Source organism: Bradysia coprophila, chromosome II, assembly GCF_014529535.1.
Source record: "Bradysia coprophila strain Holo2 chromosome II, BU_Bcop_v1, whole genome shotgun sequence".
NCBI classification, from domain to species: domain Eukaryota; kingdom Metazoa; phylum Arthropoda; class Insecta; order Diptera; family Sciaridae; genus Bradysia; species Bradysia coprophila.
Genome location: NC_050735.1, coordinates 1,872,277 through 1,896,755, shown reverse-complemented (window position 1 = coordinate 1,896,755; position 24,479 = coordinate 1,872,277). Strand labels below are relative to the sequence as shown.

Sequence of the window (24,479 nt, the reverse complement as noted above, 5' to 3'; positions counted from 1 at the left end):
CGAGCATGAGAACTGAGACTTGAATTTAAGTCGCTTTAAGTAAACCTTTAGAAAATGAAAATTATACCATTTGTGGGTCTAAAAACTATGACCATCTGGTGGTCCAGGTCCATCGTCTGATGAAGTTATTAAAAAACGGTGAAACTTTCTTTATTTTAAATTCAAAACTCTATTCTCTAAATTAAGGCCAGAAAATGCAATGAGACACATTGCAATGAGGTGTAAACGACTGTTAAAAGAGCCAATCGAAGGCATTGGTTAGGGGAAAATACCACAGGAAGTGGGAAGTGGGTCTCTTGCAAAACCGAAAATTAATGCATTGTGACTACTGATGTGAAGTTGATGAAAGCGGTTCAAAATTACTATAGTTTTGGGAATTAATTCCCCAATGGTAGGGCCTGGTTCTATAGAGTTCTTTCAGCGTTGAAATTAGTTTTCAATTTCCAGCCATCTTATTCACCACATTCGAATTCACCAGAAAGTAAGGTCTCGTCTCATAATTCATGTGATCTGCAGAAGGTTTATGTACATCGATTACTTTTGACTACACTACACTTAAAATGTTAAACATTACGCGTGCGAACGCAGGTCGAGTAAAAATCTTTGTAATCTCAGAGGTTTCTCGAACATCTAAACTGAAAAGGTTTTTCTTGACATTGAAATCTTTTAAATAATTTTGTGTACCGGACAACTGAAATACGACATTTTGCCATGATTTTTTGTTCTGAAATGTCAGGTTTCATAAATAGTTATTTACGTGCCTGTTTTGGACGTTGATTTTAGGCAATTTCGCGAGTTGTAGCCCGAACGAAGTGAGGGCGACTAGCGAAAGTGCCTAAGATCAACCGTCCAAAACAGGCGCGTATACAACTTTTCATGCCGAGAGCCGAAATTACGAGAAAATTTCTGTAATTTATGCCCAAGGCATGAAAAATTCATTTCATCGTGTGAGATGGTTTTGAATGAATTTTTCCATGATTATATGAGTGAACAAATTTAATACGGTGAATGTGAAGTTTGAAATTTTTCAAGTAAATGGATGTGTTTTGTCTATTTCAATTGTCCTGTGCACAAAACATTGTTCGTACCTCGACAGGAAATGGATTTTTTTAGCACACATCCTAATTTTCCTTACTCGCTTCGCTTAAGGAAAACTTGGGACTGGTGCTGAAAAAAATCTTCATTTCCTGGCCTGGTACGGAAAACACTATTTTACGTTCGCATATGGAAAGTTTCTGCTGCTAAAGATGGACAAAGATGTTTGTTTCGTTCATACCAGCTTCAGTTGATGCGCCAGGCAATGCAGATCAAAATTGTTTCTTCCTGCCAAGAACTTGTAAGAACTATTTTTTGAGACAATTTTTTTGAAATACTGTTTGGCACTTGTAAAAAGCTTCTATTTCCGTAGTAGAAAAATTAAATGAAAATTCCAGTCACTGTATAATGGTTATATTCAAAAGAAACATAATGACTTAGAAATTATGTATGCACTTACACATTACCGTACTTAAATAGTTTTACAAAAAGTATAAAAATATTGGAAAAATTTGAAAAATATTTTAATTTTTAAAATAATATATTGCAGCGAGTAACGAAAATACGCTTAATTTATACACGGAATTAATGAATTAAAATTTGCGTTGACAAATGCAATATTTTGTTTTTGTTTGTTTCTTACTAATACTCACGTAAAAATGAATTAATTTTAAAGATTAATTTTTGGAAATAATTTAATTAAATCCATTTGTTGCTTATACGATAAAATATGATACGACAATAAAAGCGAATTCAATGTGGATTTGTGTGTTTGAAGCAACATGTGAACGTAAAATTTGGTATGCAGGTAAAGCAAGGACTATTTTGGGAATATATTCCCCAAAATTTTCACACCTTTTCCTAGCATTAAATATATTTAAAAAAATGAGAAATAGTTTTTTTTTATGTTAAGGTTAACCAAATTTATATCGAAATTCGCTTCAACTGTATTAGCAGTTGGTCCACTCATTCCAACTATGCCCTTAGAATCGTTTATATCGGTCAAATTGTCAGGTGCATCCTCTTGAACTAAACATGTATATGTATATATTGTATATGTCTATGCAAATCAGCGTGTTTGTAGAAGTGAACCAGCTGCGGAGACACAGCTGAAGATACAAATGTGGTTGCCTTGAACTGTAATATCTTTTTGGTAAATTAAGTGCGTCACAAGTGGTTTTTATTGTTTATCTAATCGGCATGTTTGAATTGTTTGTATTTCTATCTAAACTTAGAATATAACTTTCTTAATCTTAAACTTTTCTCATAATTTACGGGCAATGTTTCCTTAATATGCTATGAAAAATAGACTTTCTCGTATATATAATTTCTTAAAATATATTTATAATTTTTCTTATTTATATAAATATATAAAGACTTTCATTGCGATCGGTATATAAATATGGAATTTTTTCTTCTTTTTTTAAATTATTTTTGTTTAAGTTTTCCTATTTTTCTTATGTTTGTTTTGTATTCTCGTATTTTTTGCATCTACAATTTGTAAACATTTGTACTTTTGAATTAAGTTTCAGTTGATTATTATTTGTTATGATTTGTCTTACTATAATTTAATGACTTTGCAAATTGTTGTTTTTTTATTGAAAAGTTTTTTAGTGAAAATTTTTTGTTTATCCTAAAAGATTTCTTAGGTTCACCTTTCAAAAACTTATTTATTTTTACATTATTTCCCTTATCCTAATTATTCATCTTTTGTAAAAAATATTTTGTTTCTATTTTTAAGTCATCATTCAATGTTGACACTGTTCTTCGACCAACCGCACCCCTTGGCCAAACACATAACACAAACACGTATAGTGGCCAATCAATAATAGAACCAGAGCAATTGATGATATTCTTAGTGTAGAGAGTACAGACCACGTTTACAACCAAAAACTTTTTGGATGTAGTCTAAAATCATCTTTTTATAGACTCGACCCCAAACCATTATAAAAGCAATGGACAGTATGTTTAGTAAACGGGACGGAATGGCCTACGTACTAGACTTCCACCAAAAAGATACAGGTTCGAGTCCTGTGTCAGACAATACCACATAGGATTTCCTAAAGTTCACTTAAGCTTCATATTTTGGGTAGTTGCAGTGTGTTTGGTGGATGTCTATACATTGAATGACTCGTACGACGTAACCCAAATATACGATGAATATGTATTCATGCATATATATCTACACTACATTTAAGCGGGGTTTCCATGAAGTACCATACTTTCCTCAAACTTAAAGTGAAATATCTAAACAAACAAAAAATAGTCGGTTTTACCGCTTTTACGTCAAGTACTCACTAAACTCTCTGAGCTACTTACTTTTCTAAATGCTGGTTAAACCACGGCAGAGTAAAGTTAACCAGGCAGGAGCGCTGGTTTGACTAGGGACCTGAATAATCTAGTAGCCCTATATTTTTTGCGAATAAAATTTTTCAATTTATGTCAGTATACATTTGAGTTCATTTTCATCCAGTGCATTAGGTCCCTTATTTGACGTTTCGAAAATGAACCGCTCCTGTCTGGTTAAAACTGTGGTTAAACTAACACAAAATCTTTTATTTTTTATTGAAAACTAACATATTTGTGGTCAGCAGTGCGATTTTCTATTTTTCCAAAATGTAGACTGTAGCCAGCCAATACTCGTAACTGTCCATCAGGCTAAATCGTTTTTCGTTCAAGAAGATTCATTTACTGACTGTGGCCCATCCAACTCTTCCACTCTTTGATGACAAAATCAAGATGAACTCGTCAGTATTCTCGGGTAAGTCAGGCGAGTATACGCTGAGACTATAGTCATTTTGGCGTATTTTATTGTAAAGTTGACTTTTCATGCAAATTTGTGCATGATATCAATTTTAAAGTGAGGTGGTGTTCTTGTATGAAATGAAGGTTTGTTGGATTGCAAGCAGTGTTTATTCGGAGAAAACTAAAATGTTTTCCAGGCCATTGATAGATGAAGATCGAATTGTACGGTTGATCGTATTCAGAACTCATGCCTTAAAATTTCGTAATGAATCTTAGAGGTCTAAAATACATCTTACAACTAGTTACTTATCATTAGAATTCAATTATATCCAAATGTTGCCCCATTTATTGATGGAAACAATTTTAACATTGCGACTGTGTACTGTTCAATTTCGAGATCAATTGATCTGGAAATGTTCAATATGTACATCTTAAGTTTAAAATTTAGGTTTTTTCTTGTCTTTTAAGTTATTTAAAATAACATTCTCTGGTTGAGGAAATGCAGTTAATTTAAAAAACGCGATTGCACGTAAAATTAATTAATTAAAAGAAAATATCACAAAGCATGAAGTGTAACTGACTAATCAAATAAGAGTTGAATCAACTAATTTAGCATAAAAAATGAGCATTCTCCTCACCGGTACAGTAACAAAATTAACTTATCAAAGACTCAACGAAATAAAGAAAGAAACGAAACAAAACGAAATGACTAAAAGAAACCTTCGTATTTACCAAAAATCCTTGTACGAGGATCAAGAATTGTTGGGTTGGTTGGTATTTTGGATATTATTCGTGTTAGGATTCGACTGTGCCGATACTTCAGATTTAACACGTCGGGCAATGTGAGAACGGGTATGCTTTCGTAGATGATCTTTACGGTAGAAACCTGTCACAATTGAATTGGGAATTATTATATAGTCATTAGACATTATCTGATTTTGTTTTTGTTACCTTTTCCACACTCTTGGCAAACGTGTTTCTTCTCACCACCTGATAAAGACAGATTTGTTTTTTAGTAAATTGGCTGATTAATTTTTAACACGAATCAACGCAGCGCTAAATTGTAGTCTAAATTTGCGCGGGAAAATAATACATTTTCGATGATAACATTGTATCAGCATCCTTTCTGGAAAAAGTGGGACGATCGTTTTGTGTCAAAATGTATTGGCTTTGAGTAACAACAATAAATGTTTGTGGTGGTGTAACGGGAGCTTCCTCAAGAAAAGACGAGTGGCTTAAGAAACCACTCTAGGTCAACGTGTGTTCAGGCACTCGCCGTTTCTTCAGGAAGTCGTCGATAACTATGTCGTTGAAGATTCAGTGCAATAGCTTTATAAACTTCCTATAGTCTAAGTCAGCAGATTTCTAGGATCCGCCCCTGGACTACGTGATCATTTTTTAAACAACTGAAAAATCTATTTAAAAATGTCTTGACCGAAAATATAGTCACTTAGTCAAGGACCATGGAAGGACTAGTATAAAAGTGAGGTCTGAAGTGTTTTTCGGTAGAACACTATGAAGAAGCAATGCTAGGATGCCATGCTGTTATCTTGAGCAATAAATTTTGGCTGTGGCTCAAGGTCTAAAAACTGTGTTTTTTTTACTCTTTTCGTTGAATATCAAGAGAACCCGAAGAGATAAAAAATTAGTTTCTTTGCAGAATACGAAAAGTTTGTGGAAGCGAAATGTTTTTGGAATAGACTAGCGATTCATATACTTACTATGAATTACAACGTGCAATGTCAATTGCTCCTTCCTTTTAAATGATTTCAAACAAATCTGTAAATCGAAGAAAATTCATAAATTAATTCTTTACGCTCGATGCCATTTTGTAATTTTAATAATTACGTACATTACACACATGAGGCCGATCCGGACTATGGCTTAGCTTATGCCTAGTCAAATGATCTTTTCTTTTCAAGGCAGCATTGCTGTGGGTACCAATAAAATTATTTTCTTTAACTCAAAACAATACAGGGGACGTCAGTGAAATTTAGTCATAAGTTTGCTTCAATGGTTTTTCAGCTGGTCCGCTCATACAAACAAAACTTACACAAAGCGCATGCGTGTAATTATTTTACCGACGCATACGAAGATGGATGCATGAGTGGACCAGCTGAAAAACAGCTGAAACAAATGCATGTCCAAATTTCACTGACGTCAACTGTTAATCGAAAATTCCAATTAACTTACCAGATTTCACAAACAAAACGCCTTTCTATTGCGTGTGATATTACATGTTGTTCGATTAAACTTCTCACCGGATAGGCCATTTGACATTCTGGACAACAATAAAGCGTTGAGCCGTCTAATGCCTTAGTCTCTCTAATTTCACCTGGTTTTGGTCGCGGTTTCTTCTCCTTTAATGGTAACGACAATTTTTCATTCCACAAAGTTTCTAGGCAAATGTAATCGTCGGGTTCACTTACAGTTTTGACCTTTGGTGGCTTAATTTTCTTCTTTTTCCCAGACTTCGTTGTCGTTGTAGTTGCAGTTGGAACAGTTGTGGTAGTCTCCACCATATTTCCACTATCTAAACCATGGGTATGATTATTCATTCCCGAGTGTATCATACCGTTCATTCCTCCGTGTGAAGTGATACCATTTTTCAATCCCATCATATCACTTTTGATATTAAATCCAGTAGGATCCATACCACCCAGTATGTTACCTGAATTCAATGGTTGTCCCACTTGTTCCTTCTTTATAGTTTCAGAATACTTAAGGAAGTGCTGAATGGAAATTGGCAGTGTAGCTGATAATATGTGCGATGAATAATCCACAGAATTTGCGGGATTTGCTAACGTTTGCCAGGACTGATTTACATTTTGGAGTATTTGTTGATTGATCACTGGAAATTTTTGTTTTAAATTTATTGAAGCCTAGGGCTAGGTTTGAATTAAATTTCTTTCTTTTTTACCATCATCGCGGTCCCGTTCCATCTTTGTTTTAATTAAATTGTTCTTGTGGTCGACATTGAACATGTTCATATTGTTGTCAGCTTGTGGCTGTGAGTATGGAATGGAAATATTTTGTCCATACTGCATCGATGAATTGGATACTAAAAACAATGGAACATTTGGAATTACGCAGAACTATAGAAAATTCATCGAATAAATTGGGTAACCCACAAGGGAGTAAGGGAATTTCTTTCTAAACAAACGCAGCCCCGATAAATCATTCAATCCCAATGAATCATTCTGAATCATTGAGTTTATGTACACGAACTAACAAACAATGATGTTGGAAGGTAATGAAAATAGTTTCGATTTCCTTGAAAAGTAGTGGTTGAACCGTTGGTTTCGATGGTAAAATCAATAAAAACTTAAACGGACGATATATTGTACTAGTACATTCCTTACCAATGGGGTAAATGCTGTAAATGGTACTTCTTGTGTGAAAACACACAAGAAGTGCCGTTTCCATCATTTGTCCCATTGCCAGCCAATTTAGGTATTTTATTCAAAAACTTGAGGTAAGGTTTTGGCTTCGTGAAGTAAAGTTAACTTTACCTCACGTTTTTGAATAAAATAATTAATTCGATAGAAGGAAGGCATCTAAATATCCATAGGTACCATGAGGGAAAAAATGGCCATCGTACAACGTACATGTTCATCAAAACATCCATTACATGAGAGTATTAAAATGACTCATTACACATATGAGAGCGATTCACAAACCACGGTTAAAAATCGATATACCCGCCATTGCCATTACTCCACACAAAACATAATCGAAAAACAAAAAGGGAAAGCGTATCGGGATATAAATATGGAATCCCGTGCACTATTATCCGTATACGTACTTGAGGTAGGTATTTGATTAAAATTATTTCCGTTCGAATGATAGCGATTGTTGTGCATATCCTGATTCATATTGGTGGCACTTGAAAAAACTCCGGGAGCATCATGACTGAATTTTGCCGCAAATGGATGTATGCCCGCAAATGGGCTGGCAAATGCGGAAAAATTCATAATTTGTCCACTGTGTTTATTATATCGAACAGACTCGAATGATTTCCGTTTCTTATCAAAATAGTCGTATTGTATCGCACATTTCGTTTAAATCAAAACTATATTTTACAAAAGACAAAACTGAACACAAAATTATATTTTTTTCCGTGTTAAAAGGAACGTTTATTGTTGGATCTTCACGGAAGGAAAAACTGTATTGGTTTGGGTGATATACATAATTCGGTTTTCACACAAAGGGGAAGTAAAAGAAAACTCATAATGTTCTGCGTGAGTGGTGCGTATGCAACCTATAAGGACTTTCTACGAATGTTGTATATAGAGGTCGGTGTTAGTTGGATATGTGTGTATTATGTATGACATTGCACGGTTGTGTTACATAAGGACACTTGAGTTTTACTGTATTCAGTTATACAACGTATACATTCACAAAATGTCATGCAGTCGGTACACACATATTATGCTCTCAGTATCTATATAGCGAAGTTGTATATATACTCGAGGCATATATCAGTCCATACTGTGTAATCAACAAGAATCTACAAGGGGTTGAATATAAATTAGTCTATCACCCCTTGTTCGTGTAGGAATAATTCATGGAGTATGTACATGCACTTTGGCTTGTGTTTAAATGATTAAAACCTCTCACGTACTCGCCAAAAGATATTACCATAACATTAGCGCAACTTTTGCATGAAATCTTCATTCAATACACGGTATCACCGGTTAATTTTGCATCGTTTGCAGGACATGTGATCTGCAATATTTTGAAAACTTAAACGATTCGTATTTGTTACACATGATCATACAATATGACCAACGACAAGAGCATAGAGTTTTGCTAAAAGATCACTATAACCAGAGCTCATCTCTCATTTTGATGTCATTGTCGATAAGAGATAACTAGTCGCTGCTAAACTAGACACTCATCTCGAAAAGACAGCGAGGAAAAGCTCGGTTCAGATCCTTTTTTATTTATTAGAACAGCTTTTACACTGTATGTCTCTTTGGTAAAATTATCACAAAATGTTGGTAATTCATTTCAAATCAGAGAATTGTTTATGTCTCGCTCTGTACATAAAATGCTGAGAGTGGCGTGGGGTAACTTGGCACACGGTGCTAAAACAACGCATTTTTCAACTACGTAAAAGGTGAACTCGCACACAATTTTTCGATACCAAAATTTTGTAAAAGGAGTCATTAAATCGGTGACATGGCTAAAAAGAATTTGCAGCAATAAACTTGCGTATGCGAGTTCACCTTTTACGTAGTTTAAAATTGCGTTCTTTTGGCACCGTGTGTCAGGTTACCCGATACCGCTAAGAGTATATAGTAAGGCTCGGAACAGGTCCAATTCGGTTTTCGATCAACTCAGTCTAGTCACACAAACGTCGAGGAATTTTTTTGTCAGCTGGAAGTGCATCCGCTAGGAGTCCTAAGTTAGGACATAGGACATATAAGAAATACTTAATTACTAACTTACCGTTGCACATGTCGATAGGGACTATTTTTAGAATTCGATTTCAAATATAGTCAAAACGCATTAATTCACTGTCGGCTTGAGTTCATTTCAAAAAGTTAAAAAGCCGGTCACATTTACCTGATAACTGTAAGTTCAAGAACCATATCAGATCAAAATGTTTGACGATCCGACCTGATACGTTTCCAGACTGTAAACTTTAAGGAGGTCACGCAGATCGTCATTTTATTAGATACCTTTTACATACAAACAAATCCACCAAAATCGAATTTGTATCTTGTGGTGAACTTTTAGTATGAAACGTGGTGTGTCACCCGCGCATCCCCAAAGTTTACAGCCGTGATACTTCTAGGTTAACTTGACCCGATAGTAGGCCATAAGCCTTAATTGTAATTTGTTCTTTCAAATGATGTACGACGTTATCAGTTTTATCTACGCACTTCAAGCAAGAGTGGTACCAAAGCACTTCAAGCAAAAGTGATCATAGTCGACAACAGGGTACGAATGAATTGTATGAATTGATTTTTTACAGTGTTTTGCAGTTGTGTGACACACTGCCAAGTTTCAGTACCCTGTATAGAGTATTCTTGTTCATTATTCATTATTTTTATCACGACAGAGTAAAGTTAACCAGGCAGGAGCGCTTGTTTGACTGGGGACCTGAATAATCTAGTAGCCCTTGATATTTTGCGAATAATTTTTTTCAATTTATGTCAGTGTTCACTTGAGTTCATTTTCATCCCGTGTATTAGGTCCCTTATTTGACGTTTCGAAAATGAACCGCTCCTGCCTAGGAGCGCTTGTTTGACTAGGCACCTGAATAATCTAGTAGCCCTTGATATTTTGCGAATAATTCTTTTCAATTTATGTCAGTGTTCATTTGAGTTCATTTTCATCCCGTGTATTAGGTCCCTTATTTGACGTTTCGGAAATGAACCGCTCCTGCCTAGGAGCGCTTGTTTGACTAGGCACCTGAATAATCTAGTAGCCCTTGATATTTTGCGAATAATTTTTTTCAATTTATGTCAGTGTTCATTTGAGTTCATTTTCATCCCGTGTATTAGGTCCCTTATTTGACGGTTCGAAAATGAACCGCTCCTGCCTGGTTTATTTTACTCTGCCGTGTTTTTATACAAAATAGTGCTCTATTTGTCAGCTGTCACTACGACGACTGATGCGTAGTATTTGTCACGGAGTTCTTTCAAAAGATAAGATCTACACAGCCATATCAGAGCTGTGACAGAGCCCATAAACTGTAATAATATTTTTACTTGCTTACAACTCTTTTATCTTCTTTGAAACTATCCAATTTCTAATCCTCGAAAATATTTTCTCCTCGCACTGAACATAACATCTCGTCGACAGTAATAACGATTAGTCATACGGTTATACAGAGAAACTAAATTTTAAATTTGATTCTTGTATATTTAGCCATTCGTTTCAGTGAAAGGAAGAAATGGAGCAGCAAAGGTACCATAAAATGTATTGAAGTAAATCAGGGGAAACTCAGCGTAAAAATATTTGAAGGATTTCCGTGGGTATATACATTTTGAACAGATAAAAACCATTCACAACGTAACAGGTGCAACCGTTCAGGATAAAGTCTGTTATTATTTATGTTATAACAAGATAGTCAGGACGGACATGGACGTGGAACATTTAACACAGTGTTTGCTGTTGAAGGAGACCTTCGATAAATGTGACAAAAATAGACAAATGTAACCAATGCGATGTGTACACCTTTAGGTTGACTAATTGATATCGATATAAATAACTCGAAAGTTAATGTTTTCTGTCGTGTCTTTTCATAAGCGTAAATCCAATTTGGATATTTTTGTAAATAAAGACGACTCGTTGTGTGTCATGCATTCGTCATAAAATGTTAAACAAATTGATTTAACTTACTTCGAACTCGTAAGCAATGAATCACATTTTAATTGCGATCCGCCTTTTGTTAATATTTTAACCCAAAACGATTTTTTTTGGCAGGTTTGGGTGGGCTCACAGAACATTTAAAAAAAAAACGTCCAAAAATATTGCTTCCCCAATCCATTCAATTTCCAAATTTATTGTAATTTTATTTATAATGTGTTTACAATGTATAGTAAATCTATTTCAGTAATTTGATCTTTTCTGTGTGAGTCTTCTCGGTGCGACCACCAATTTATACGAGAAATAGTTTATGTGTTGCGTATCTTTCCCGGTACATAGTTCTTATCAATTATTGGTTCTTGCAAAAACATATGCAAACATCGTTCGTTTTGCGCTAATGGATGTCCAGCTATTTTATTAATAAAACTCTCCAATCCTTTGCGCCTATCCTCAATGAAATGTTCATCAAATAAGCCGTCGTCACCTTCAATTTGATGGAATTTTCAATAAGCAAAGAAAAAATCGAAAATTTTTTGCAAATATCTCACCGCGAAACGGCATTTGTCGTTTCCAGGCCTTTGACGGCAATGGTGGAACCACAATTTTACTATCTCTTTCCAATTCATTTCTAAGCCATTCAAAATCGCTGTATCGTCTACGTACACTGGACTCCTTCACTTTAAAAACGGGTAAATTGGTTCGCATGCGAACCTCATAATCAGTGTATCGCTTCTTTCCGGTCATCATTGTTGTACTCGGATTGACGACATCTATTTCTGTTGTAAAGAAAACGGATTGTTAATCCGACGAATTAGGGTCATCAAATGAATCGACACAGATTAAATAGGAGATACAGGAAATAGGGGGTGTTGGAGTGCGGACTAATTACAACAAGGGAGAAAAAAAAGTTTTTTTTTTATCGCTTACCGAGAAAATTAGCTGGTGCTGCATATGCATCATCTAATGTTTGCTTTTTGACATTAAGCCGTTTAGTAGCTTCTTCTGCTTCCACCATCATTTTTTCTATTCAAATAAATTGCATATTCACAACATTAGAAACAAAGAAATAATTTCACTTTAACAGTAACAATGGGAGTATAATTTTGTTTTAATCATTTATCTAATAAAGACTGACGTCTATTTGACGCCCCACAAATTATTACGAACTGGCGACATCTCTGCGGAGAAAACCAATGGAACGATCGAAACCCAGTAGGAATTTTGCGATAAAACAGTGGGAAAGGTTAAATTTTATTTTGGTTACAAGGGCATTGGTTGGTTAGTTCAGTTCTATCGATCGTTTTACCGACACTAGCAACTCTGTGACAGAATCTGTTTTACGCCTCTTTTTGACATCGTAATGAGGAAGAATTAATACGCTGAGGTTTAGAGTGTAAAGAAAAACTCAGATTCGCCTTGGGTTGACAATCGACATCTAGTGGAAGAATGTATTTTCTAACGATGCATAATGGTTATTTTCGCAACAAGTGACGCAAAGTAGGACTTTCCATTGCCTTTATTGCGAAAAACGTTGTATACAACTCGATGATGAATGCTTTTTTAGCCGCCTGCGGCCTCGACTGATAATCTACACATCTAGTGCCTAAAAAAGCATTTATCACTTGGTTGTATAAATACCTATTATGCCATCGAGTACAAAGTAGTTTATTAGGGTCTATGTTTGCAATTGTGACAGGAGGCAGTAGAGCCTCTTTTTCAACTCCGTGACGAAAAGTGAAATTTCCTTTGGCTTGTTTGAGAAAAACGTCTCTAAAAAATGCTTTTTTAGGCAGAAAATGTGTATTTTCACACTCGGCCTGAGGAACATATCTAACATTTATCACTCGGTGGCACTAGATAATTAGATTGTCACTTGTGGCTGAGTGTTTCACAAAAGAGCCCAGCGAAAGTTTTAATTTTCGGCACTGAGTTGAATGGCAATCTGCACTTCTCGAGACTAAAAAAGCATTCATCACACGGTGGAATAACTATTCTGCAACTCAGCATCATAATGTTCGAAAACTACGAACCGCGGATGCCTCTTTTGCATAAACGACGTGTGTTGTGACACTCGACTGCAGTCTCGTATCACAATTACACATCTTAATAAAACACTTTGCACTCGATGTCATAATAACCATTCTGTCACTTCGTGCAAACTTTTTTTAAACAAAAACGAATGAGATACCGATGAGTTAATGAATTTTCTAATTCCTGACTAAGATTGAAAAATTGTCCATACTACTTAGTTACAGTCAGAACACCTATTATATGCTGAGCTTTTTACACTAACTGAACCTTTAGTTATCCCTGGTTGTAGCCTTACCCGATTTTATATCCATACAAAATTGCATGCTTAAGCTTTGAAGCAAAAGATTTCGTTTCCAATGATGATCCTGTCACTTGGTAGCACCAACATTCGTAGAGTCGTCACATTCGTCAATTAGATGATGGTACTATTACCATTTGACGATTTGATTTGTTCAGATTTTGTAAGAAATGTGAACTTGCCATTACACTCATCTTCTTCGTATCACTGATAAAATAGACTTCAGTGATTTCCATTCATTTATCTACTAAGAAACCAACGTGGCGAAAGAAAAAGATAAGTTTTTGTTATCACACAACGTCAGTACATAAAAAATTATTGAAGTTGAGCGTTGTGCTCTAGAATGAACTGTTTCAGTGTCAATTTTGAAACTGTTGATATTATTAGTATAACTCTGGCTGTGCACAGAAAACTAAAAAAAAATATTTATCAAAACGACAATACTGATTGGCCGTAAAATTCACTATTGGTAATCCTGTAATAAGCGTAGATTAATTCGACAATCGACATCGACAATATGTTGAACAAATCTATTGGCTTGATAATTATCTTACTGAAAATTGCATGCGTATCAATTCGGGCAGATGACGAAGCCACAGGTAAATTTAATTAAACGCAGTCAACAGATAAATTTGATGTTTAGATAGTAATAAATTTGTCATAACTTGTTGAGACTCTAGGATCTACAATGTGGATTGGATTGGCAAGAAAGAGTTCAAGTTGATATTCGATGAGGTAAAATAATTTAGATTTAACGATTGTCTCTGATTTGAGTCTATCCGAAATTAACAATTTACCATTTCTCTTGTCTCTAAAAATCGTTTAAAAAGGCATCTTGGTATGCAGCCAATAAATTTTGCATGGACAATGGTATGCAATTGGCTTCCATTGACTCGTTTGACGAACACGAACACATAGAGGATCTAATTAAAGATAAACGTAAGTGCTGCAGAAATGAAAACTTTCGGTCAAATAGAAATATGTTCCGGTTGCAGATATTGTGGATGAACCTTTCTGGATATCTAAATCAATGGCGGTTATGGGAAGCAATTCTGATTCGAAACTCAGTGTCTCAACATTGGATTCGAGCAATCAATGCATTTCATGGTATTGGACTAATTCGGAGCTGTGCTGTGCTCTATGGCCTCTAGCAAATGAGTGGAGTCATGAAGACTGTAGCGAGGAGAAATATTTCATTTGTCAGCAGACCCACAAAAGTGGTACCAAATGAATATAGACGTTTTTATCGGTGTAACGGTTACTAAAGTCTGAATCTATTTTCAGAAACAGAAATGTTGAAAGCGATACGGGATAAACTACTAACGTTGATAGATGAAGCAATGTTCACAGAGTTTGCGACTGCTTTACCAACAACTGCAGAGAGTACATGGATCAGTTTAGTGGAAGGGGCACTGCAAACTTGGCTGGCGGAACAACATCAAATTTCAAAGTCTGCGTCACTTCTCGATGAACGGGTCGATCTAATAGCTGCAGCATTTGCACAGAATAAAAAAACCTTCAAAACTGACGAATTGAAACGATTTGTTGAGACCAAGTTCGAAATGATTACAAGTGAACATCGAGTTGAATTGTTAAGTGAACGATTTCGTCAGTTTATAGGCTACTTGTACGTAGATTTGGATCCTTCCAATCAGAGTAAGTCCCCATCGGATGACGACATTGTTGCTCTGCTTAAAAAAGTGGTTATGTTGGCAAAGGTACAAGAAATTAAGTTAGCCAGCGAACAGTTGGCTAAAATGTCGGAAAGAGCACCGACTGACATCTTAGACGAGGACTTCATGAAATCGATATCTCAACAGTTGCTGAAATTCAGCGAAAATGAATTTGAATCGTATGTCATGGACGTGTTCGCTCAACTTGAAGTTTACGGAGTGGAACAGGTTGACATGAACACCTTGTTTCAATTATATTTGCTTGTCAAGCAGGAATTATTTTCGCTGATGGCGAAAACGGTCCTCAAAGCAACATCACAAGAGCGTATCGAAATCACCAGCTATGTTCTCTCTAGAATCTTGGAAGGAAAACAATTGATCGACGAGGATTCGGTTTTTGGTCAAATATTCGTTGTTATAGCAACTGGGACGACTATATTGCTTGAGGAAAAATCCATTCACGTTTTGGATGATAAGACTCTAAGGACTTTTGTTAAGAAGGAATTTGATGGATTGCATCCTGAAGACTTGCTGCAGTTGAAATATGAAGGATATGTTAAGATCGTAATGGACGAACTTATCAAGTTGGTGGGTGAAATTAACCTAGTTAAAACTGAATCTGGTGAGCTACTGATGACAAATGTGATCGATTTGATAGCGACCCAGTTTTTACTGTATGCAGAAGAAGAAATGAAAATTTTAGCAGAACGAATGACTCAATCCATCGAAAAGGAATCGAATAAGCTGCAGGAAGTAATTGAGCAAACGAAAGTCAGTCTTTCTATGCACGACGAGGGCAAAGTATTAAAATTGATCGAGTTGATTGAGCTGGAATTGAGCAAAATCGTAGTGAAAACATTGGTCAACTTCACCGAAAAAGATGCGGAAAAACTAGCCGAAGAAGGATTATCGAAAATATTAGCCGAGGACAGGCCGATGGGAAGGAGTTCAATATATGCAAAAGTTTTTGTCACGTTGGGCGAAAAATTGTCCAAAATGGCGACAGACGATTTTGCCGCTATGAGAGACGATGAACTGATACAGTTTGTGCAATCGGAATTGGAGAAAGGAAATTACGCGAAAAATGTTGAATTGTTTGAGGAGGTTTACATGAATGTCCTAGCAGAAGAATTTATCGAATTGATCGAAGAAGAAGCGGTGATGATATCTGCATTCGAAGAAGAAAAACACCAATTCGGGGAAATGGTCAAGTATCTGGCTGTAAAACTGTTTGAGATTGTCGCCAATGGACCGGATTATTTAACGTAAGATATTAGGAGTCGAAGGGTGTTTGGAGTGTTGAGCCGGATTTGTTTTTTTTAAATTAAATTTGTTAATATTGAGAATACGACTTGTTGCTTGAACGTTGCACTTTCTTAGCAGTAAAAACCTTAAGAAAGATAACCGAGGAAAGTGAGGATAGACTTACTACCCGGCCCATACATGTCCGACTGAGTAACCAGGATACCGAATTTACATGACCGGACAGGTTGGTCAATATTCTCACTTCACTGTTTTCTCTAAGTATCGACATGTTGTGGTGATATCATTTGTGTACATCAGGAAAAATCGTCGACACATCAACATTACAATGCCTACGGCTGAACATCTTCACCCAAAATAACATCCAAATCTTATCCGCTTTCTCAGGTGATTGATAAAATTCAATTAGAGAGCACTTATGACATAACTACGACGTTTAGTGGACAAACTCGAAGTGCATAATCTGCTCAAGATCCATTTCGACTACTAGGCCAGACGCATAAGGTCACGCCCTGAAACCTATGCCATAATATAACACCCGATACGAAGAACACTTTGTCGACGACATTTATTTTTGAGTGCTATGTGCTACCCGGACTGGCCATATACGGCGATTTGGAAAATCACAAGTGCGCTTTTCCTTTCAGATGTGCCTTTTGAGCGCCTTTTCTTCGTACCAAGAGCTTTTTGCTGCATTTCAAGCGCTTTTTCCTGCTGTTCACAAGATCGCTTTTCAGTAGCCAGTCGGGCCCTGGCTATGAGAATTGGCCTAGTCTATATCTCAGCAGTGACACATCGTAGAAAGCCGAAATTGGTGTCAAAATGAAAGTATTGGATGACGAACGTAATATAAAATTCGTCGGCAGGTCTGGCGTATCTGACAACAAAACAAAATTTAGAAAATTTGATAGACATGTCACAGATCCTAAAATAACAATTTAATTTTTCCGTTTTGACACCAATTTGGATCTTATGTTCAATGGCCGAGATATATCATTATGCTTGTGGGTTCGGTTGCTCAGCATTGACAACTACAATAGGAGTTAGGTACTTTTTACTTTGTGTGGTGTCGCCGAAGGCGAGGGACGCAACCACACAAAGCAAAATACAAAGTTCGAAACAATTACGTAAGTTTTTTTACTCACTAAACTCCCGAGAAATGAGTTTTAACGTGCATGTCAATGAATCAATGACCCATTTTCCGTTGGTGCAGTGAGTAAAAGAAATTTTTTCTCATTCCTCCCTCCGTTGACACGATATTTAACAGACAGTGTCCTTGTGCAAGTGTTCTATTTTGAAATCGATACATACACTTGCGAAATGTAGAAACTGATTTGAATTTTATTGAAGATTTAAAGGTCGAAGCCAGTTCGTGTTGAGAAACACTCCGTCATTCTCTACATAAATAAAATATATTTTCAAAATTAGAATATGTCTGCGCGCATTTTACGTTTGTTTTGTTTAGTGATTTTGTATCGCACAGGTCTATTTTATCCATCAAATTCTTCTACAAAAACTCCGATATTTTTACTTATTAAGTTAAACCAAAAAAAAAAAATTATTTTAAATATTCAAACAAATATAATGACCGAAAAAGAAAAAAAAAATGATTGAAAACGAACGAAAGAAAAAAGAAAATTCTTGACCTCCAGTAGTTTGTTCACATTTAATTAATATGGAAATTGCAATGATGCAACTTGTAACTCTTGTTTCTTTTCCTTTTTGTTTAGTTTTTTGTGTTTTTTTTTTTGTTTTTCTTCATTTTATATAAATTGTTATGTTTGAACAGAAAACTCCTAAAAATTTATTACGTCCTCGCCGTCTGCTAATCGATGAAACTTTGTTCCACACAGGCTTTGACTCGCTTTTCGTATTCCCGACGATTTTCCTTGTATAGTTGTGCTGCCATTGAATTGGCGGGTGAATTTGGATTTGGATCACTTAGAAGAGACTAATGCATGCGACAAAATGAACAGAGAAATTACGTAATTAAAAATCGCTCCCAACAAACAACATTACAGGCGACGTCAGTGAAATTTGGTCATAAAATTTCTTCAGCTGTTCATTCACTTTAGGTGGTAAGGATACGATGGTATAAAGAAGTATGAGCAGATTGGTTTGTATAAGTACATTTGCTGAAGCAAATCGATGTCTAATCTTCACTGACATTTCCTGTACAGAAATTTAAAAAAAATCTCACCTGTATCGATGTGAGTATAGCCGACACATCGTATGTCGGACTCCATCGGTTCTGCAATATGTCCAAACAGATGCCACCATCTGCGTACACGTTTGGATGGAACATTTTTGAAACGAACCGTACCGTCGGCGGTTTATTTGGATATTCTTCCGTGAATTCTATAGTCAACTTAAACGTGCCGTCTTCGAATGGAGTGTCATGTGGTCCAAATATAACAGCATTCCAAATCATGATATTGTTGTCAGTCGGAGCGCCAGAAACACCGGTGGGTGGATCTTCTTGTAGCCTGAAAGCGGAAAAATGTCGTTACATTCGTCGTCTATAAATATATAAATACTTGACGCATTGTGTGACTAAATGATGCAGCGCAGGTCATTTCATAACTAAACGAAAACATTCAATCGTCCATTTCATTTAATCGCGAAACAACCGAATGAGTCATGGTATTTTTGTATAAATCTATTCATTCCAGATGAGTAGTGTCGAATGAGGTCGACTAAATTTTAATTACGATTAAAAAGAACATGCGGGATCGATATCAACATTTCTAAAGCTATGGAATCAGTCGCTATTTGATAAGGACATCTTCCGCCTTTCCTGGGGGCGCATAAATGTTTGGAAAATATTTTGAATTGGACTTTGTTTTGGTGTGACGAAAACATACAAAAAAATGTCAGGCTAGGAGGGAAGGAGGCACGACAAATTTTTCTACATATTTTTTTGCAACTGTCTTGGAAAACTCTCATAAATTGCCCTACATCGCGTCCCTAAACATGACTACTGGCTGTATGCCTAAAAGAACGCAACCGAAATGGAATTTGAAAATACTAACGGGGATTCAGAGCTCGTTCCTTTCACTCAGCATGAGTGATTCACTATAATTCAGTCCGATAGAAGGAGACGCTATGTCATGGATGTGAATGCGCCTTACAATGTAGGGCCCTTACATTGTTCATTTAGATGCTTCCATATCCCCGAAAAACCGATTCATTCACGTAAATGATAAGAAAATTAACGAATTACAAATTAAAAATTTCATCCAACGCTTTTCCATCGGGGAATGTTCCCAGAACAGAAGCTGCATTGCGACGTTGAACTGCGATACTTATTCTTTGTATTAAGAATTCTTTCGCGCGACTCTCACCAGTTACGTCTTCAATTCGCTTTGCAATTTCATTGATAAACTTAAGACCATCCTTGCAAATTGGTCTAAGCGTTTCGAATGGAACGAAAATGTGATTTTGTCTCTCAATAATTTCTTTATAAAGCCAACGTTTACGAATTGCTGCCGAAAAACCAAATTATGGAAATGTGACAAAAGGCAACGAAATTCAACAATTTTCATGACAATCAACGGATGTATGTGTCAGTATTTCATTTTTAATTGCAAAACAATTATTGGTGACTGATTAAAAACCTATAAAATCTAGTTCATACCTCAAAGCCGCTGCGATTCAACGATATTATACTCAATGCTATTGCAACAACAGCAATTGAAATTGTGTTAATTTTAGCGGCTTTTGTTGTAAAATAAATAGTGGAGAGATAGTCGTGAGGATAATCGTCTGTTAAAGAGACCCGTCATTGCTTTTAATAGACGAGAAAAAAATTTGCAAAGTTTTGGGAATGGCAAACTGAATTTGGAGCAAGATTTTCAAAGCGTCTTCGGTTAAACAAATCGAACCACTTTCATCTCTATAATCGATATCCATTTGTTCAATCTGCACGGTACGGTTCCATTGTGTCAAATACCTTAGGTTGAAAGTTAACAAGGAAACGTGCAAGAAAACGATTGAGAAACTGTTGCTCGTAACTCTTTCTGATTGAGAGAAAAGATTCTTTGTCGTAACGTGTGTATGTAAATTTTGAACCAAAAGTTCGTTTATCGCGACGTTTTATTATTCATATGAACGGTGCACATTTTCCGATTTGTGTTGGGGTTATTGAACAGTGAAAACATTGTTTAGGCATTGCCACAAATTTACATTCGGTTGACAATGTGCTCAACGTTTTTTTTTACGTTGCACTTTGTCGTATAAATGAATAAAGGAAATCGCAAATTTTGTTCAGCTGCTAGTTTAGTAGCACAGCGTGAGTCGGTAGTTTTTCTTGTTTAAATTGACGTTTTTGTTTCGCTGGAGTCGTTCGATCAGTTTTTTAATGATAATTATTTGTGTATTTGGGCTTGGAGTTAAGGTAGGACTATGACTTTACACTAAGTGACCACAAAAATTGACTCCTCGAAAAATTCTCACAAACTCTAAAATTCCAGAGAATGTCGAAATACTCTAAAGTTCAAGAGAATGTCGAAATACTCTAAAATTCCAGAGAATGTCGAAATAAATAGATCGTGATAGCTATCGGGTCTAGGTAGTCTAAAGTCCAAACAGACTGTAGTATTTGTTGTACAACAGCGACTGATTTACAACGGCTTAGCCAGTACAATTTACATACAGCTTGCACATAATATAGCATAATGTACTCTCTCGCGTAGAAAAAACAAGACTGTTCCACATAAACATGTACATAAATTGTACGAGCGGTACTGATGTAGGGAAAATAGTGTCACTACGTTCTAAATTCCTTTTTTCGGTGTAGATTCTTAGACATGTTGCCGTTCATCAATGAAAGTGTAAACCAGGCATGGTCTATTGTCCGCCCGGAGGACATAAAAATTTGATTTTCGTACTTAAACGCATTCATTTTCATATTATTTTGACATAAAATGTGAGTGCGTTTAAGAAGAATTCGCCGATCGACCATACCTGTTCTATACTTTCATTGGCCGTTCATTGCATTGGTTCGAATCGTTTTCGTCCTTGTTACCAAGAACGGTTCTAATCTCTGCCGTAATTTGCATGACGGACTTAGAGCAAAATTTAAACAAAAGAATTCTTTTGTTTGAATTTTGCACTAAGTCCGTCATGCAAATTACGGCAGATTCTGGTGAAGTGTTTTCTGAAGATTTACTCTCGTTATGGTTAGAGAGAAGGAAATACAATTTGGATCAGTGATTTTGATTTGTCGTGGTCAATATTCAGTGACAAGTACCCGAAGGCACTTTCTAATGAACTGGTCTTCGGTATTCTCGCTTTGATCATAACAGTGTTTGGTTGAGGACAGAAAATTGGAGAATAGAAAACTCACTGGAGGTACTACAAAAGTCATCCTCAAATTGCAAACACAACTTATCTATGACATAACTTTTTAAGGTAGCCTCGCTTGATTACAAAGAAACTGACCAAAGAACAAACACAATTTTTTGCGTATTCAATAGATACCCTTTGCTATATAGATAAGTCGAACGTCAGGTTTCTTGGATTATTTCAATTTAATACTCGTACAGATCCGTAAACGGATTAAAATCAAAAGTAGGTCAATTAGTTGTCAACGTACACATAAGTAGGAAAGCAGGTGTACTCCTCGGTCGGAAGCTAAGAAACATAATTGCGTTTTCGTTCGATTAGTCACTATATTGGTCATTAACATAAAGAGAAACGTTTTGAAACGAAAATGTGATTTTGACAGAGTCAAATGGATGTAAAATGTTGTAAATAAAGCTCGCATCACCACTCGCATACATCGATCCTAATAAGCCAATTTTTCTTTTTGTTACTTCGAACACAAGGAGTCCACATTTGGCCATACACAAACAAAACGTTACGAATTTCTAGGTCACAACCTCACGACAACATTAGCGCACTAAACGTGTTGTGTGTGACTCGCGAGGAACAATGAAGTTACATTATTTTTTCACATACTTAGATTTTCAACCATCACACACAAAATGTAATGAAGAATTTTCAAGATCAAAATTTCGATTTGGCTTACCTTTTGAAATCTCTCATTAAACGTCTACGAGCTGGAGTCGACATTGCTTATTCGAATGAAATTGGTTTGAATTGAGGAATTTGATTGAATCTGTGGGAAAAAGATGGAAAAATATTTTGCAACGTAAATTTCAACAAGAAGAAAAAAAAAACTTAAAATCGATAAAACAAAAATATTTTTTTCTCTCAACATTTTTTCATCCTCATCATTTACACAATTTACATTCGCACATGGATGGCTACCTTTTTCTTGCGTTTTGTCGTATTGCAGATCAACTGGAAAGGTTAAGCTTTCAACGTAATTTTACTAAATCGAAATTATTTATCCCCTTAATTGATCAATTGGATTTCACGGATTTCACTAACTGTATGTCATTTTCTCACAGAAATATAGAATTTTTTACAATGACAGACACAAAATAGTATTTTTCATGTTGGTAGACCTGGTGTCATTTATTACAAAAACATATTCATTCCAATTCATTGCGTTCATTCGAAAAAAGCGAGGCACGAGGGGCACGAGACTCGCTTGCACATACATGTTTATTGTAATGTATTGGCCTTTACCACCTAAAACATATTCATTCCAATTCATTGCGTTCATTCGAAAAAAGCGAGGCACGAGGGGCACGAGACTCGCTTGCACATACATGTTTATTGTAATGTATTGGCCTTTACCACCTGGACATCTTGCTACGGCCTATTTTCTGGTTAAATAACTTAAGCATGGGTCGCAAAGTAAAATAAATCAGGCAAGAGCGGTTCATTTTTGAAACGTCAAGTAAAGGACCTAATACGGTGCTTAGAGTCAAACCGCATCGAAACTTTCTGTCGTGAAGACTTGACATTGACATTTTTGACGTTGTCATTTTTGAAATCTGAAAAATTTCGTCATAACCTCAATTTAAAACGTGAACTGAACACAAAACTTATCTTAAAACAATTAATTTTGAGTAATATTACAGTATTATCGTAAATATTACAATAGGGATACGATAACACTGTAATATTATTCAAAATTAACTGTTTAGAGACAAGTTTTGTGTACAGTTCACGTTTTCAGTTGGGGTTATGACGGAATTTTTCCGGTGTCAAAAATGACAACGTCAAAAATGTCAATGTCAAAACTGTCACTTCACGACAGAAAGTTTCGATGTGGTTTGGCTCTTAAGTATAGAGCGAGAAGTAAAATCAACCAGGCGTCTGCTGTCAACGATAATACAAAAGAATCTGACAGCAGACCCCAAGATGGAACAATAGGTTGTCGTTTCGCCCAAGGTAAATGGTAATTCGGTTATACATGACATTACCTCCTCACTATATTTACCTTGGTTTCGCCATCTCGCTCACTTAAACACTATACCCTCTATACACTGTATGAAAATGAACTCAAATAAACACTGGCCTAAATTGAATAATTTTATTTGCAAAAAATAAGGCTACTAGATAATTCAGGTTCCTAGTCAAATCAAGTAATCAAAAGCTACAGCCTGGTATTATTTTTTCTGCCGTGATCGCATTGCACTTCGTTTAGGAATCGGTTTATCCATTTACATGACATTATATTAAACAAAAGCCAGTGAATCAAAATGAATTTTTGAGAGAATATTGTGTACTAAACGGTGACGAAATCGAATCGTGTTCAATTTTGTATTGTAAACGTTTAAAATGGAGAAATTTTTCGTAAACGGAGTGTGAGCGATTCATGCTTAACGCGTCAAATTGAATTTAAGAGAATTATACAAAAATGTATTACGAAAATGGATTCTCTGCAGTTCATTGCTGGAATCCCTGTACATTTGAGCTTTAACCACTAGAGTTTTACCAACCACCATTTCCCAAACGCAGGAAAATGAATAACATCAATTGGACTGTATAATCGTAGAACTTCTATATTTTTTCCAGCTGTAATCACGATACTTTTATAAATTAGCAAAACTTCAGCTGTGTTTTGTTGTCTTAGCTATATAAATAGAGTCATTTCGATCAAAAATATATATTAAATATAGGTTTCTGTGTGTAAATAGATTCTGGTTTAGGCCATAGGAGAATGGAGTTTAGAAACTAAGGGGAAAATCTTT

At 35.8% G+C, this 24,479-nt stretch overlaps 4 protein-coding genes across 5 annotated transcripts; 1 reads left to right on the top strand and 3 right to left on the bottom strand.

The window, feature by feature from the left end:
- Nucleotides 1–3,482: 3,482 nt before the first annotated feature.
- LOC119079356 (zinc finger protein with KRAB and SCAN domains 1) lies at nucleotides 3,483–8,498 on the bottom strand. The gene is made up of 8 exons (XM_037187244.1): nucleotides 7,586–8,498; nucleotides 6,701–6,841; nucleotides 6,210–6,631; nucleotides 5,974–6,140; nucleotides 5,633–5,711; nucleotides 5,502–5,559; nucleotides 4,732–4,770; nucleotides 3,483–4,666 (listed from the first exon to the last, which is right to left on the bottom strand). The coding sequence occupies exons 1-8, from the start codon at nucleotides 7,752–7,754 to the stop codon at nucleotides 4,533–4,535; spliced, it is 1,209 nt and encodes a 402-aa protein (XP_037043139.1). The 5' UTR covers nucleotides 7,755–8,498; the 3' UTR covers nucleotides 3,483–4,532.
- Nucleotides 8,499–11,265: 2,767 nt separating this feature from the next.
- On the bottom strand, nucleotides 11,266–12,238 carry LOC119079077 (sorting nexin-12-like). The gene is made up of 3 exons (XM_037186927.1): nucleotides 12,031–12,238; nucleotides 11,652–11,879; nucleotides 11,266–11,587 (listed from the first exon to the last, which is right to left on the bottom strand). Exons 1-3 carry the CDS (start codon nucleotides 12,119–12,121, stop codon nucleotides 11,412–11,414), a joined length of 495 nt encoding a protein of 164 aa, XP_037042822.1. The 5' UTR covers nucleotides 12,122–12,238; the 3' UTR covers nucleotides 11,266–11,411.
- Nucleotides 12,239–13,606: 1,368 nt separating this feature from the next.
- LOC119074225 lies at nucleotides 13,607–16,453 on the top strand. Of its 2 annotated transcripts, none has more exons than XM_037180244.1 (5): nucleotides 13,607–14,031; nucleotides 14,106–14,167; nucleotides 14,263–14,371; nucleotides 14,428–14,652; nucleotides 14,717–16,453. In XM_037180244.1, exons 1-5 carry the CDS (start codon nucleotides 13,950–13,952, stop codon nucleotides 16,372–16,374), a joined length of 2,136 nt encoding a protein of 711 aa, XP_037036139.1. In that variant the 5' UTR covers nucleotides 13,607–13,949; the 3' UTR covers nucleotides 16,375–16,453. The 2 variants fall into 2 exon arrangements, with proteins under 2 accessions (XP_037036139.1, XP_037036148.1); XM_037180253.1 differs by having other exon boundaries at nucleotides 13,608–14,031; nucleotides 14,113–14,167.
- A 1,236-nt stretch (nucleotides 16,454–17,689) lies between these two features.
- Nucleotides 17,690–22,801, bottom strand: LOC119078758 (ubiquitin-conjugating enzyme E2-17 kDa). Its single transcript, XM_037186501.1, has 4 exons — nucleotides 22,642–22,801; nucleotides 22,400–22,489; nucleotides 18,569–18,854; nucleotides 17,690–18,319 (listed from the first exon to the last, which is right to left on the bottom strand). Exons 2-4 carry the CDS (start codon nucleotides 22,441–22,443, stop codon nucleotides 18,194–18,196), a joined length of 456 nt encoding a protein of 151 aa, XP_037042396.1. The 5' UTR covers nucleotides 22,444–22,489; nucleotides 22,642–22,801; the 3' UTR covers nucleotides 17,690–18,193.
- Between the last annotated feature and the right edge of the window lie 1,678 nt (nucleotides 22,802–24,479).